Genomic DNA, 16,151 nt, shown 5'->3' with positions numbered 1-16,151 from the left:
ATTATTATTACTTTACCTTCTTATGTCTTTTAATCAAGCTTAAATTGAATTCATATTTTACTGTTCCCCATCAGCAGTGTAAATATCCATCAGTGTCAAGAGCCAATAAGAGAAATACACACTGATGATGCTTTAATGCAGACCCGCCTCGGTCGCGCGCCTTTATTCATTGGCTGTTATTTGTGCCTTCACACTTTCCGTATTGCCGCTCGGCATTTGGCTTTTCTTTCTTTCTCCACGGGCGTCTACGGGAATTACTGTGTGTGTGAGAAAGTGTGCGTGTGTGAGTGTGTGTTTCTCCGTGGATCATCATGGCCACGCGTGATTTCTATTTCAACACTGTGCTTTCACTCGCGCGTTCACTGGCAGCACACCGACCAGCGCCCGTCGAGAAGGTACTCGCACACACACTCACACAGACACTTACACGAACGCACACACTCTGTTAAAGCGCTGCATTGTTATGAAATTGCGTGTTTTGGTGATGCGCGCGCGCGACAGGTGTCACTACTGTAAGTTTGTTGCGCAGTAATGCAACAGCTGTTATCATTCTTACTATGCACTTTCATATTTACACATTTGTGCTTGCATTTTGCATTCATATTACGCTCATCTTAAATATATCACGGCATATGCACTAGGGCTGCACTGGCATTTCCATGTTTTGTTTTTCTTTGATATACAGTTGAAGTCAGAATTATTAGCCCCCCTGTTTATTTTTTTCCGATTTCTGTTTAACGTAGAGATTTTTTTCAGCACATTTCTAATCATAATAGTTTTAATAAGTCATTTTTAATAACTGATTTATTTTATCTTTGCTATGATGACTGTAAATAATATTTACTGGATATTTTTCAAGACACTTCTATACAGCTTAAAGCTGGGGTGTCCAAGCTCGGTCCTGGAGAGTTTAGCTCTAACCCTAATCAAACACACCTGAACCAGCTAATCAAGCTCTTACTAGATAATAGAGGTAAAATTGGTTTTATATTCACATATTCGTTCATTTAGAAGTCTCTATATTGTTTACCGTGTTACTTTGAATATTCGATCGGAATTAGCATGCAAGTATGACTTGAAAACAACATTAACACTGTTTATTTGACTGTGAACAATGTTGTACTTTGATAGTCATTGGCTGCTAATCTGATTTCGCTATTTAGAGTTTGCAAATAATACTTTCATTAAATTATATTATTAAGGGGGAAGTCTGAATGTGCGAATATGAAACCAACTTTACCTCTATTACTAGATATACTAGAAACCTAGCAGGTGTGTTGAAGCAAGTTGGAGCTAAACTATGCAGGACGCCGGCCCTCCAGGACTGAGTTTGGACACCCCTGGCTTAAAGGGACATTTAAAGGCTTAATTAGGTTAACTAGGCAGGTTAGGGTAATTAGGCAAGTCATCGTATAGCAATGGTTTGTTCTGTAGGCTAGGGGTTCTCAAACGTTTCAGCCCACGACCCCCAAAATAACAATGCCAGTGACTCGCAACCCCCCAATATGCCTTTAAAAATACAGAAACCTTGCATGCAATGGCGTGCACACACACAACACCAATAGACTCAAGTCTATTCTTCGTTTATTTTTTTATGCATGTCAGTGCTGTAAATGTGCCAGAAAGTTTAACCTGGTGTTATAAAATCAATCTGCTTCTTCTGACGCTTTTGCTGTGTCATTAATATAATGTAATTATGCCAGGGGTCGCAATTAGGGGTGTCACAAAAATCGAAATCGATCAAAATTTATGCTCAATTTCGATTATCGAATCAAAAAATAGAATCGTCGATGCTGCCACGCCCCCATGTCACGTCAGCTTGGCTTGCCAAGCGGGAAATAAACAGGCTTGTTGAAGTGCTTGTTGAACTGCAGATGCAGGAGACCCGTCGACAGAACTTAAACCCTCTCCTCTTTCAATGAAGTCGCCGGTGTGGAAGCATTTTGGATTTCCAGTGAGTTATGTTGACAACGTTCGTGTTGTCGACAAAAAAAACACAGTTTTGCAAGCTCTGCTATGTACGTATTACGTACGGTTCGTCCGATAGACAACACCGGCATCGCGATCCTCCGCTTGCCCCCGTTGCAAATCCGCTCGTGAAAAGTACACACGCAGGCCCTGTTTACACTAATGGGTCTTTGTTTTTAAATGGCATTTTAGAACGACAACGATTTGACATCCACAATGGCGTGTAGCATTTCTGAGCAGCCCTCCTTCCACTCTACCTCTGAAAATGCACATGACGTGACCACACAGACACAGACGCACACACAGCCATGCGCTCGAGACAGCAGGTCCAGGCAGTCAGTGGACTGCTTCAATCTTTCACTCACTTTTACTTAGTCATTTTAGCGAACACCTCAGATACTGTTGGCTGGTTCCTGTTGGTTGTGCGTCTTTTTTACCGACGCCATTATAACGACACAGATCACTGCCTATTCACGAGTCCCGCAGAAAAAGTGATTGACAGGTGGTAATTATGTGTGTATCTTTCCTTTATTCATTTACTGTATGATTTGTTTATGGGTAAAACAAAGACCATGCAGGTCAGGTAGTTTAAACGGAAGGCTACAAAAAATTAATTGGTCATTAATTAATTAATTATTCATAACCGAAAATCGAATCGAATCGTGCCTTCAGAATCGAAAATGTAATCGAATCGAGGATTTGGAGGATCGTGACACCCTTAGTCGCAATCTAATACAACTAGTAACTATTAGCTACTATAGTAACCATATAGTAACTATAAATAACAGTTTTTTTTCTCTCCAATAGGTTATGGATAAAATATGGTAATTCTTATGGTTTAATAAAAAATAAATACATTTTTGGAAATCACCGACCGCCACCTCTCTTCATTGTCCTGCGACCCCTCAGGTAGAGTTAAAAGATGACGATCTCGATTTGACCCCCTAGACCAGGGGTCTCAAACTAAATTTACCTGGGGGCGGCAGGAGGCAAAGTCTGGGTGAGGCTGGGCCGCGTAAGGGATTTCACTAAAAAAAAGTCCTCAAATGTCATTATTAACAGTTTTAATTATTTCTTCTGAACATGAAGTGTCCTGAACATTAATGGAACATTGAGTGAAGATTATGAACAGTTCTTCTGAACATGGCATCTTTTGCCTACTTCTTGCTGCCAGAGACTTGACAGCGCTTCCTCTCACAAATTATCGCGTTATCGCGCGCGTACTGATCGGCTGTGTTGTCGCGCGCCCACTGAAGGGCGGGACCGTAGGTGTGCCAAGTCACGGGGGCACTTTTGATCATCTTGGAAGGTGCAGATCTGCAGAGTGGATGCGCACGTACTGAAGAGTGGTGTTATCGCGCGCGCGTACTGATCAGCTGCGTTGTCGCGCGCGTACTCAAGAGCGGTGTTGTCGCGCGCCTACTGAAGTGCGGGACCGAAGGTGTGTCGCGTCGCGGGGGCACTTTTGATCATTTTGGAAGGGCACTTTCTATCCAAGACTAAAAAAGGCATGTGCACTGCACAGGTTGAGCCCTATGTGTGCACGTGCCTGCCCTCACCTAAAAAAAGGCGTATATATGTATAAATAAAACACCCCCACCCCACTCCAGTCACATCAGTCTGTGCCAGTCTGTATCTACCTATATTATATATAAGATGCAGGCTGCAGCTAGGTAGGTGGCAGGCTGCAGATAGGTAGCTAAGTGGCAGGCAGGGGCGGGAACAGCTTACCTTGGTTCTGGCTGGCGCGAGTTCCCTCCTAACACTTCCCACCCGTCACAGCGTCTAACAAAGGGGCGGGGTGCGTGTTGACATCACCGGCATCCCCGCCCCTTTGTTTACACGGCGGGCGGGGAATGCCAGTGACCGCTGTGTACGGATAGAATCAGCGGAGCGGGGAGCGCTCTCTCTCCCCGCTCCGCTGATTCTGTCAGTGTACAGCGGTCGGCGCGGGCCACAAAATATTGCACTGAGGGCCGCAAATGGCCCGCGGGCCGCGAGTTTGAGACCCCTGCCCTAGACGATCTTAATCCAGCATTTCTACGATTCTGCCAATCATATTTTCAAGTTCAGGAGAGAAGAAAAGGCAGCTGCACGAGTCTCTTCATTGTTTCACACACGTTGCTCAGTTACATTGACACCTCCAAATGATGTGGAATGAGTCACATAATGTATTTATAAGGTATAATTCACCTTAAAATGTCATTTTTGTTCTAATATAATGATGTTTTCGCGATCAGGAAATCACACGTGAAGTGTGCTGCTGACCGTGAGCTGTACCACAGAGAGGGCGCCTGCGCGCTCTACTTAATGATAGACGCGCGCGCGTCTACTTTAGTGAACAGAACCTGCATATGTTGTGAGTAACAGGTAATACAGTTGTAAATAATATTCAGTTTGTGGCACAGAGTGATGGTTTGGGAGCAGTGCGCAAAGTATGAACAAGCACTTAGCAGTCAAAATGAAACCGAAAGTGTGCACTTCATTTAAATGATCATATCGCATTTAAGAGTTATAATTACGACAAGCATTTGATTTGTTTTTTCTTTCATAGCGAACCCACAGTTGTGCATGAAAATAAATGTTTACAATGTTAATATAAGTACTCTAGCCTATATATTATTTAATATAATCTGATAATGGCAAATGTCTGATTTTACCAGTGAATTAAATTGTCTAATATGACAGATTGCAAGCATGTATCTCAAAAATAATTATTCAACATCAGAATTATTTTAAGTAGAATAGAATTATTTATAAAAACCAGTAGACCTACACATAATATTATTATCGATGTTGTGCCATATGTTTATTTTTACCATATTTTTATTTTACATCTACAGAATCGTGAAAAAATCGTGATCTTTATTTTAAGCAAAAAAATCGTGATTCTCATTATAGCCAGAATCATGCAGCTCTACCCTCAGGGGGTCTCGACCTCCACTTTGAGAACCACTGCTGTAAACTATCAGAAAAAAAATTGCCTAAAGGGGCTAATAATTTTGTCCTTAAAATGGCATTTAAAAAAATAAAAACTGCTTTTATTCTAGCCGAAATAAAACAAATAAGACTTTCTCCAGAAGAAAAAAACATTATCAGACATGCTGTAAAAGTTTCCATGCCCTGTTAAACATTGTTTGGAAAATATTTTAAAAAGAGAAAAAAAATTAAAAGGGGGGCTATTAATTCTGACTTCAACTGTATATTGCGAGATGAATATTTCACCAGATGACTTGAATAGCTCAATTTGGAAATAATTTATATTTTTTTATTGATTTCGAATGAATATTAAATACACCACAACAGGAAAACACGAGAAATACCCCACAAGAAATAAATATAATTTATTTTTTTTATTTAAATAACTCAGAAAAACTTTACTATACTGCAAAAATACATGTTCACCATCGGTTAATCTTTTAGTGTGTCCTATTGAAATAATCAACTCTTCTTATTTTTTTAATTGTTGTATTATCAGAGGTATTACCTGTTTTGTTTCACATTTTAAACATATTTAAATGCTTTGGCAATACTGTACAAAATGTCATGCCAATAAAGCAGCTTGAACTTGATTGGGATTATTTCAACAGATACATGAAACAGTGTTTTTTTTTCTGGAGGTATTTAGACATTGAATAACCAAATGGAAATGATTATTGCTTCATAGTCTTCATTAATAATTATTACTATATTATTTTTTGTTAAAACTACAAATGATATAATTTTTTTATGCACAGAGTTCACCAGTTCACCTAAAACTGAAAGTTCTGACATTGTTTACTCATCATTCACTTACACACACACACACACACACACACACACACACACACACACACACAAAAGAAAGATATTTGGAAAAATGTTGTAACCTTCGCGTCGCGTCATGGTGGCGCAGTGGGTGGCATGATCGTCTCACAGCAAGAAGGTTGCTGATTCGAGCCCTGGCTGGGTCTGTTGGTATTTTCTGTGTGGAGTGTGGAGGCTAAATTGGCTGTAGTGTATGTGTGTGAAAGAGTGTGTATGGGTGATTCCCAGTGTTGGGTTGTGGCTAGAAGGGCATCCGCTGCGTAAAACATAAGCTGGATCAGTTGTCAGGTCATTCCGCTGTGGCGGGACTAAGCTGAAAAGAGAATGAATGAATGAATGAATGTAATCTTTGATATCAGGTGCCACTGGAGGAAAGTTAGGATGATTGGAAGGATGATTCTAAGGACGTTACTGTTACACCCCATTCACACGCGGCGTCAGCTTCAATGCTTCCCATTCACTTTGAATGGCTGACGTCAGGCGTTGCAGAACTGCATTGTGAAGCCGTCGGCGCCGCTTCAGAGGCATTGCTTGCTGCAAAAGTTGGGACTTGCTCAACTTTTCAAGTGCAAACGGAAGCGTCAGCCAATCAGATCGCTGTATGCAAATACACCAGCTCAGACAGTAGCCTTTTGCTGACTGAATTTCATTGGCTGACGCTGCTATGATGATCGCGTCAGCCCCAAATTCAGACACGCCCTCTGTCAAGCGTCGACGCTGAAGCCCCGTGTGTATGGGGCGTCAGGGCCTAGTCACAACCTCAACTCTCACCCCCTCTAGGCATGGAAATAACCTTAAAATAAATATCACAGTTTGATGGTTTTGTGATTACTGCTCTCAATTATCTGGTTTTTAAATGTCTTGGTAAAAAACAACGTTTTCCCTTTGAACAAAATAGATTTTATTTAAAGAAACGTTTATACAGTTAAAAGTAAACTTGTAAATAACTCATGATAGAATAAAGGCATGTTAAAATCAAGCACACCATTGTTTTTCTTGTGAAATTCCCAATAAGTTTAATGTGTCACATGACACTCTTCCTATTGAAAAAACAAAAGTTGGATCCAAGATGGCCGACTTCAAAATGGCCAGCATGGTCACCACCACCCATCTTGAAAAGTTTGCCCCCTCATATACTAATGTGCCACAGACAGGACATTAATATCACCAAGCATTCCCATTTTATTAAGGTGTATCCATAGAAATGGCCCACCCTGTATAGTGAGTAAATATTCGGTTTGGGGTGAACTATCCCCTTTAAGGTTAAACTTCACTGGGATATAATGCCAGTACTGGATTACAACTGGAAGGGCATCCGCTGTGTATAACATATGCTGGAATAGTTGGTGGTTCATTCCGCTGTGGTGACCCCTGATGAATAAGGGACTAAGCCAGGGATGTCAAACTCAATTCCTGTAGGGCCGCAGCTCTGCACAGTTTAGCTCCAACCCTGCTTCAACACACTTACTGCTAGAATTCAAACAAGCCTGAAGGGCTCAATTAGTTTGATCAGGTGTGTTTAATTAGCACTGGAACTAAACTGTGCAGAGCTCCAGCAATTGAGTTTGGCATCCCTGGACAAAGCTGAAGGAAAATGAATTAATAATAAATGTTGCATAGGAGTACTAATATTTTTGCCCTCAGCTGTACAATTGAAGTCATATTTTTCCATTATCGTGCGTGCAGCCCTAATTTGCATTACGCACATACATTTGTGATGTTTAGATGTACTGCGCAGCTCCATATTAAACAGATAAACAAACCCAACAGCTGAGAGTTGTCACATGTGCGGGGGCTTTAACACAGATGCCAGGCTCTCAGCGGTGCCAGTGTGTGCCAGCCGGGCGGATGGCAGTGTTTTCTGCTGTGACTGACTGTATGATGGTGTTTATTGCATCATGTGTCGATCTAGACTTCAGCTTCAGCTCTTGTCAGATGCATTTACACATGGACAGATTCATCACTGCAGGCAAACATCAGCAGCACTGCTCTCTGATGAATGCTGGGTTATTCTCTCTCAACATTGGGTCAAATCTGGACAAACCCGAACATTGGGTTAAAAATGCAAATTAAATTAAATTTAAAAAAACAACCCAACAGTTGGGGGTTGTCCATAATAATTACATTTAAATTACACTTTTTATGGGCGGCATGGTGGCTCAGTGGTTAGCACTGTCACTTCACAGCAAGAAAGTCACTAGTTCGAGTCCTGGCTGGGTCAGTTGGCATTTCTGTGTGGAGTTTGCATGTTCTCCCCGTGTTGGTGTGGGTTTCCTCCGGGTGCTCTGGTTTCCCCCACAGTCCAAACACATGCGCTATAGGGTAATTAATCAACTAAATTGGCCGTTGTGTGTGTGTGTGTGTGTGTGTGTATTAGTGTGTATGGGTGTTTTTTAGTACTGGGTTGCGGCTGGAAGGGAATCCGCTGTGTAAACATATGCTGGATAAGTTGGTGGTTCATTCCGCTGTGGTAACCTCTGAAATATATACTAAACTAAAGCAAAATATATGAATGAATATTAACTAGGGATGTAACGGTATTGTAAATACCGTCATACCGCAATATTAATTTTTTTCGATATTACCGTAGTCGCATGACTCGGTAAAACTATAGGTCTTCTGAGAAAATTTGCTCAGGCGAATGAAGCGAACGGGAGGTAGCGAAAACTACAATTCCCATCAGCCCAGGCTTGGCCATAATCCCTTGCGGTCTGTTGTCGCTACAGATCCAGTAATGCGGAAATGGAGTGTGCTGCTAGCATAGATATATACACTAGATATCGCATGGGGACCCTGAGCATGCGTCAATAGCGCCGCCACATTGGTACAGTGCTCCCAGGACAAATGTCGTTCAACTGCACTAGTCAAGACAGTGTTATTACGTGAAGATGCGGGACTTTAGCGCTGTCTACGGGTGTAGTAACGATCAAACAAAGAAAACAAAGCACAAAGGCAGAACATTTCATTGGTAATATTATGTTTTTTTCTGTTTTTTGTATGTCCTGTACTTTTGTGCTAAACAGGTAACGTTATTGATGATACCAGTCACTTACTGCATTCACCATACGGCAAAGCAGCTCCAACTCGCACTAAACACTCGGCTTATGCTAGTTTTGTTGAATAAAATCAGCAAACAATGCAAAAGAAATATGACAACAAGATGCTGCGCTGCCAGAAACTTGTATTATTGTCGGCTAACGTTAGTGAAAGAGTCGTTCGGGGATTCATTCACAAACAAATCGCTCTCTCCGTCAGTATGAGAAGTGAAAGCAGGAGAGGAGCTGTGTTTCAGGACACGGATTATATTAAATTTAACAGGGAGGGTGAATAGTACATTTCTGTACACACAAACACAAGCTTTTTGTCAGGAATGCCCGTGAGGTCACTGATCCATCAATGTAGAAAAGTGAAGTAAAATAAAAATTTTCGTAATAAGAAAAAAAAATTACATACTAACATCCAGGGAAACTCCCGATCACAGATATAAGTGTATATGTGTATATCTGTACGGCCACAGTCCTCAACTGTACCTTGGTCCTGCATTCATTTCAAAGGAGCGCTACCCTGTAGCAAGATGGCGGCGCTATTGACGCATTCCGTCAAATAGACTACAATAGGCCAGGCGACATCTAGTGTATATATCTATGTGCTGCTAGAAGCGGGGATGAAAAAGAGCTGGAAAACCCTAAAGCGGGTGTTGTCGCCGCGCGCGTACTGAATAGCGGTGTTGTCGCGCGCGTTCTTATCAGCTGTGTTGTCGCGCGCGTACTGTAAAGTGGGGACGGAGGGTATGTCGCGTCGCGGGGGCACTTTTGATCATTTTGGAAGGGAACTTTCTATCCAAGACTAAAAAGGGCATGTGCACTGCACAGGTTGAGCACTGTGTGTGCACGTGCCTGCAAGTTGGGGAACACGACTAATAATCAGTCATGGGGACTGCAGAAACACAGCACACTGTTCAGATTGATGCAGACATGAGACCTCTGTCTCACTCATGGTTTGTCCTCTCAAGTGGGGGAAAGACAATGCACAACGTTACCCACTGCTGTCAACCTGGGACAAGTCATATTTCTGTCCCAGAAACCTCAGTCCCAAATGAGAGGGTTTTTTCTGTTGCAGGGGACATTGTAAATGCCCAGAGATACCAGCTTTTACCAGATTATATTTATATGATCATTTTCCTTTAAACCCATCTCTATTTAAGTGAGTGAGTGATTAAATGTTGAATGTGATGAGTTTTCAACAATACTAAATTGAAACTTAATTTTTTTACATGGTTTAATATATTTTTTTGTTATTAAAATTGAAGTTCCTGTTTCAAAGCTTACAGATAGATGGCTAATTTGTATGTCATTGACACTTTTGGCACTTTTTTGGAGTATTTTCATAAGTTTTGTTTTTTCCTGTAAATGATTCAATAAATACCGTACCGTGACATTCATACCGAGGTATTACCGTGCCGTGAAATTCTGATACCGTTACATCCCTAATATTAACTATTGGGTCGAATATTGACAAACCCAATTGTTAATATGCCATTTAAATGAATAAAGCGATTAAAAAAATAACCCAAGCTTTGGTTTGTCCATATTTGTTCCAACTTTGGGTTAATAAAACCCAGCTTAAGGCAGTGTTTTCTGCTGTGACTGACTGCATGATGGTGTTTATTGCATCATGTGTTGATCTAGACTTCAGCTTCAGCTCTTGTCAGATGCATTTACACATGGACAGATTCATCACTGCAGGCAAACACCAGCAGCACTGCTCTCTGATGAGTGCTGGGTTATTGTAACCCAACATTGGGTCAAATCTGATCAAACCCGAACATTGGGTTAAACGTAAACTAAACTAAATTAAAATAAATAAATAAATAATAATAATAACTTAATAGTTGGGTTAGTCCATAATTGCCCCAACACTGGGTTAAAACAACCTAAAAATTTTTTTTAATTATTTAAATGTATTATCTGAGTTTATTTTTAATTAATTGCATTTAAATTACACTTTTTATAATCTAATAGTCCATATTTGACACAAGGTTGGGTCAATACAGCCCAGCGTTTTTCCCAGCAGCATTTCTACACTCTAAAAAATGCTGAGTAGTTGTTATATGATGCAAATCTCAAATTTGGTCTCACCTAACATTGGGTTAATTCTTTAATTAAAATTAAATGAGGCTTTTTAACACAGCTATTGGGTTTGTCCATATTTAACCCAGCATTTTTAAAGCATACACAACTACCCAGCAGTGTACACTGTAAAGATGCAGAGTTGTTGTAATTCAAATTCTGGGTCAAATATGGTCAAACTCAAACATTAGGTAAAAAATATAATAAAAAATTTAATAAAACCCCCCCCAACAGGTTAATCCAAAATTGACCCAACACTGGGTTAAAACAGCCTAGAAATTTACGATTTTAGAAAATTATTTAAATGTATTATTCATTCATTTTCCTTTGGCTTAGTCCCTTTATTCATCAGGGGTCGCCACAGCGGAATTAACCGCCAACTTACCCAGCATATGTTGCCCTTGTAGCTGCAACCCAGTTCTGGGAAACACACACACACACACACACACACACACACTAATGTAGTTAATCAATTACCCTATAGCGCATGTGTTTGTACTGTGGGGGAAATAGCAGCACCTGGAGGAAACCCACACCAACACGGGGAGAACATGCAAACTCCAACCAGAAATGCCAACTGACCCAGATGGGACTCTGTTGCCAATTAGAATAATATAAAGATGTAATATTTGAATATATATTTTAAATCAATTACATTTTAAATGACACTTTTTTTGTAATCTAATAGTTGAGTTTTTCCATATTTGACCCAACTCTGGGTCTAAACAACTAATTAATTGCATTTAAATGACACTTTTTGTAATCTAGCTGTTGGGTTTCTCCTTATTTGACACAACGTTGGGTTCATAAAGGCGTGTCCACTCTAATCTCCGTTCTGGAGGGCCGGTGTCCTGCAGATTTCAGCTCCAACTAGCTTCAACACACCCGCAAGGATGTTTCTAGAGAGCCTAGTGAAGCTGCGGTCACATTAGAATTTGAGCTTGCGATATTCTGTCGTGCGGCGCTGCGAAAAGGGGCGGGATTAAACAAGATTATTAGGCTTTAAAAAAGCGAGCGATTGCTCCATGTTTTAAATTTCTGTCCAGAGAGGTCGTGTTTTGTGTCTGATTGAAGTTGGAACTAAACTTTGCAGGACACCGGCCCTCCAGGACTGAGTCTGGACATCTCTGGGTTAATATAACTCAGCATTTCTTTGAGTGTGTTAAACCCACTGGGTCAGAAATCATGTTATTTTCAGTGGGCTAACTCACGAGATGTCAAAGCATGCGTGAATCTGTGAACAGGTTGTTCTTGTTCTGCAGATCGAGCTGTTGCTTATTTCCGTCTCAGAAGGAAGTTTTTTATATCTCAAGCTTTTATCAGAGATACTGCCGCTGCTGAGGATCAGCCTGTGGGATTTATGACCAATTGCAAGATTTCTACAATCAAAAACAAAATGCAGAGCTGGGGTTACATAACGCAAACTTCAAATATGGACATATCCAACATTGAGTTAATTTTTTGTCCTTAAATTTAAATGAGCCTTTTAAAAACAACTGTTGGGTTTGTCCATATTTAACCCAGCATTGGGTTATGACAATCCAGCATCTTTTAGAGTGCACACAACAACCCAGCAGTGTACAACTCTAAAAAAATGCAGAGATGTCATGACCCAATGCCGGGTTAAATATGGACAAACCCAACATTGGTTAAACTTTTTTTTAAATTAAATTTAAATGAACCTTTTCAAAACAAAATGCATTTGTCCATATTTAACCCAGCATTGGGTTACGACAACCAGGCATTTCTAGAGCATACACAACAACCCAGCATATACGCTCTAAGAATGCAGAGTTGTCATAGCCCAAATTCTGGGTCAGATATGGACACGCCTAACATTGGGCTCTTTTTAAATGAAATTTAAATGAGCCTTTTTAAAACAACTATTGCATTTGTCTATATTTAACCCAGCGTTGGCTTACAACAACCCAGCATTTTTTAGAGCGTACACAACAATCCAGCAGTGTACACTTTAAAGAAATGTAGAGTTGTTGTAACCCAAAATCTGGGTCAAACATGGACACACACAACATTGGGTTAATATATTTAAAAAAATAAAATTAAATGAGCATTTTTAACCCAGCATTGGGTTACAACAACTCTGCATTTTTAGAGCGTATGCAACAATCCATCTACGCTCAAAAAATGTTGTCATAACCCAAATTCTGGGTCAAATATGGACAAACCCAACATTGGGTAATTTTTTATTTAATTTAAATGGCTTTTTAACACAACTGTTGGGTTAAGTTGTGTTTAACACAACTTCCAAGCTTCAAGGAGGAAGAAGGAGAGGAGGGGGGTTTCTTCCAGACGAAGATAGTTGTAGAAAGGAAATGAGGATTTACTGTATGTAGTGATGTGAGATCCTTTGATTGGAGGATCATGATTAGCTAATGTGGGCCAGCTGGGTCAATCATGAGCACGTGCACCTGTCGAAACTAGTTTAAGATTAAACTGCACATATTCTATTGTAAAACTAAGGGTGTCACGAATTTGATTTTTAATCGAAATCGATCGAAATTTATGCTCAATTTTGATAATCGAATCAAAAAACAGAAACCCAAATTCTGGGTCAAATATGAACAAACCCAACACTGGGTTAATTATTGTTTTTTAATTAAATAAAAAAAAAATGTTATCCACTTTGAGCCTTTTCAACACAAGTGTTGGGTTTGTGGATATTTAACCCAGCTTTGGGTTACGAAAACCTGGCATTTCTAGAGTGTACACTACAACCCAGCAATGTACGCTCTAAAAAATCTAGAGTTGTCATGACCCTGACTAAGGTGTGTGTGTGTGTGTGTGTGTGTGTGTGTGTGTGTGTGTGTGTGTGTGTGTGTGTGTGTGTGTGTGTGTGTGTGTGTGTGTGTGTGTGTGTGTGTGTGTGTGTGTGTGTGTGTGTGTGTGTGTGTGTGTGTGTGTTTTTTCATGTCTACAGGTGCAGAAGCTGCTGTGTATGTGTCCCTGTGAAAGTCGTGGTGTGTTTGTTCTGGATGTGCGGCGCAGAGATGCGGTCATCGCTCTGGCTGTGTTTCTGGTCGAGTCTGATTTACAGGTGAGTGTTGTGTATACCACATGTGTTTGGACTGTGGGGGAAACCGGAGCACCAGGAGGTAACCCACGCCAACACTGGCAGGACATGCAAACTCCACACAGATGTCCACTGACACAGCTGGGAGTCAAACCAGCGACCTTCTTGTTTGTCATTTCTGCTTGGAGTTTGCATGTTCTCCCCGTTTTAGTTTCCTCCGGGTGCTCTGGTTTCCCCCACAGTCCAAACACATGCGCTATAGGGGAGTTGATCAACTAAATTGGCCGCAGTGTATGAGTGTGTGTGTGAATGAGTGTGTATGGATGTTTCCCAGTACTGGGTTGCGCCTGGAAAGGGCATCTGCTGTGTAAAACATATGCTGGAATAGTTGGCAGTTCATTCCGCTGTGGTGACCCCTGAAGAGCAAAGGTACTAAGCCAAAGGAAAATAAAATTTGTATTTTTTTTATTCTCAGCACAAAGATACCGTGGTAAATTACCTATTGAGTCTGCTGAAGGGATTACCCAGAGTGCAATGGGTGGAGGAGAATGCCGGGAGAAAGTGTAAAGGTACCAGCTGCTTCATTCATCATCACTCATGCATCTGTATATAGTGATGGGAGAAAAAAATCAGTTATAAACACACAACCAGGGGTGCGTTTCCCAAACAACGACATAACTCGCGGCTGAACTATCATAGTATGATGCATCGGTTGGGAAAAGAACGAAGTTCGAATTTAACATTAGTAATTTTTTTTTTGTAATACAGTTAGCGGTAGAACCAGAGAGGGAATTGCAGATTAGGAAGAAAAGTGGAGACTAAATAGTTGAGACTTTTAGTGGTTTCTTGAAGACAGCGAGTGACTCTGCCGTTCTGATGCAGTTAGGGAGTTCATTCCACCAACTGGGCAGATTGAATGTGAGAGTTCGGGAAAGTGATTTCTTCCCTCTTTGGGATGGAACCACAAGGCGACGTTCATTCACAGAACGCAAGTTTCTTGAGGGCACATAAATCTGCAGAAGTGAGAGCAGATAAGAAGAAGCAAAGCCAGAAATCACTTTGTGAGCAAACATCAGAGCTTTGAATTTGATGTGAACAGAAACTGGCAGCCACTGCAAACGGATGAGCAGCGGAGTGACATGTGCTCTTTTAGGTTCATTAAAGAAATAAAAATTATATAGTGAAAAATTTTGAAACGCTGAAAATTATTAAACACAATACTGAAAAATAACAAACACACTATAAAATAAAAATTATATAATGAAAAATAAAAAAATATAGAAATTTATTGGAAAAATACTGGAAAATACCAAAAACATTATAAATAAAAATTATATAATGAAAAATGACCAATCATAATGTAAATTATAAAAAAAGTTACAAAAAAATGTTATTATAAATATATAATGAAAAATAACAAAATAATACTGAAAGTTTTTGAAAAATGTACTGAAAAATAACAAAAACACTATAAAATAAAAATATATAATGAAAAGTAATAAAAATACTGAAAGTTATTGACAAAAATACAGAAAAATAACAAGAACTATAAACTATAAAATATAAAAAAATATATAAAAAAACAAAGAATACTGAAAGTTATTATCAGAAACACTAAAAATAGCAAAAACTATATAAAATAAAAAATACAATAATTTAAAATGAAATTATATGATGAAAAATAACAAAAAAAATGCTAAAAGTTATTGACAATTATGAAAAAAAAAACACTATTTTCCGCCAGGATGCTTTTTTCTGAAAATAACTAGAATGCTCATCAACCAATCAGAATCAAGCATTCAGCAGCCCTCTAGCATAAATCCTCATAATACAGCAGTTTATTACGGTGTGTTTCCATGTATAGTGACTTTATTTTGGTGTGTGATCAGAGTCTCTCCCGATGGCGGAGAACTTCAGCTTCTGTCTGGTGACGCTGCTGTCTGACGTGGCTCAGAAAGACCCAGAGTCTCGCACACAGGTCTGATCTTCAGCATATCTTTGTTACACTCTTAGTTATTTACCTAATGCACTCATTCAAAATCTTTCTGTCCAGATTCTGGAAGCCATCATGGATGTAATGCAGTCTCTGCTGGAGATCTGCCAGACGCCTGAGAATCATGATAAAGGTGATGGACACACACACACACACACACACACACACACACACACACACACACACACACACACTTGTAGAGCTGTCTTTATGGAGACCTCCT

At 40.0% G+C, this 16,151-nt stretch overlaps 1 protein-coding gene across 4 annotated transcripts in view; it reads left to right on the top strand.

The window, feature by feature from the left end:
* The first annotated feature begins 190 nt into the window (after positions 1 to 190).
* Positions 191 to 16,151, top strand: part of pi4kab (phosphatidylinositol 4-kinase, catalytic, alpha b) — a 158,510-nt gene continuing 142,549 nt past the window's right edge. For 3 of the 4 annotated variants that reach the window (XM_073909892.1, XM_073909891.1, XM_073909890.1), the window contains exons 1-5: positions 191 to 395; positions 13,843 to 13,959; positions 14,411 to 14,504; positions 15,825 to 15,913; positions 15,989 to 16,061. In XM_073909892.1, the coding sequence (XP_073765993.1) occupies positions 312 to 395; positions 13,843 to 13,959; positions 14,411 to 14,504; positions 15,825 to 15,913; positions 15,989 to 16,061 (457 nt within the window). In that variant the 5' untranslated portion in view covers positions 191 to 311. 4 annotated transcript variants of the gene reach the window in all.

Source organism: Danio rerio, chromosome 8 (assembly GCF_049306965.1).
Source record: "Danio rerio strain Tuebingen ecotype United States chromosome 8, GRCz12tu, whole genome shotgun sequence".
Taxonomy (NCBI): Eukaryota; Metazoa; Chordata; class Actinopteri; order Cypriniformes; family Danionidae; genus Danio; species Danio rerio.
This window is presented reverse-complemented; position numbering and strand designations above follow the sequence as displayed.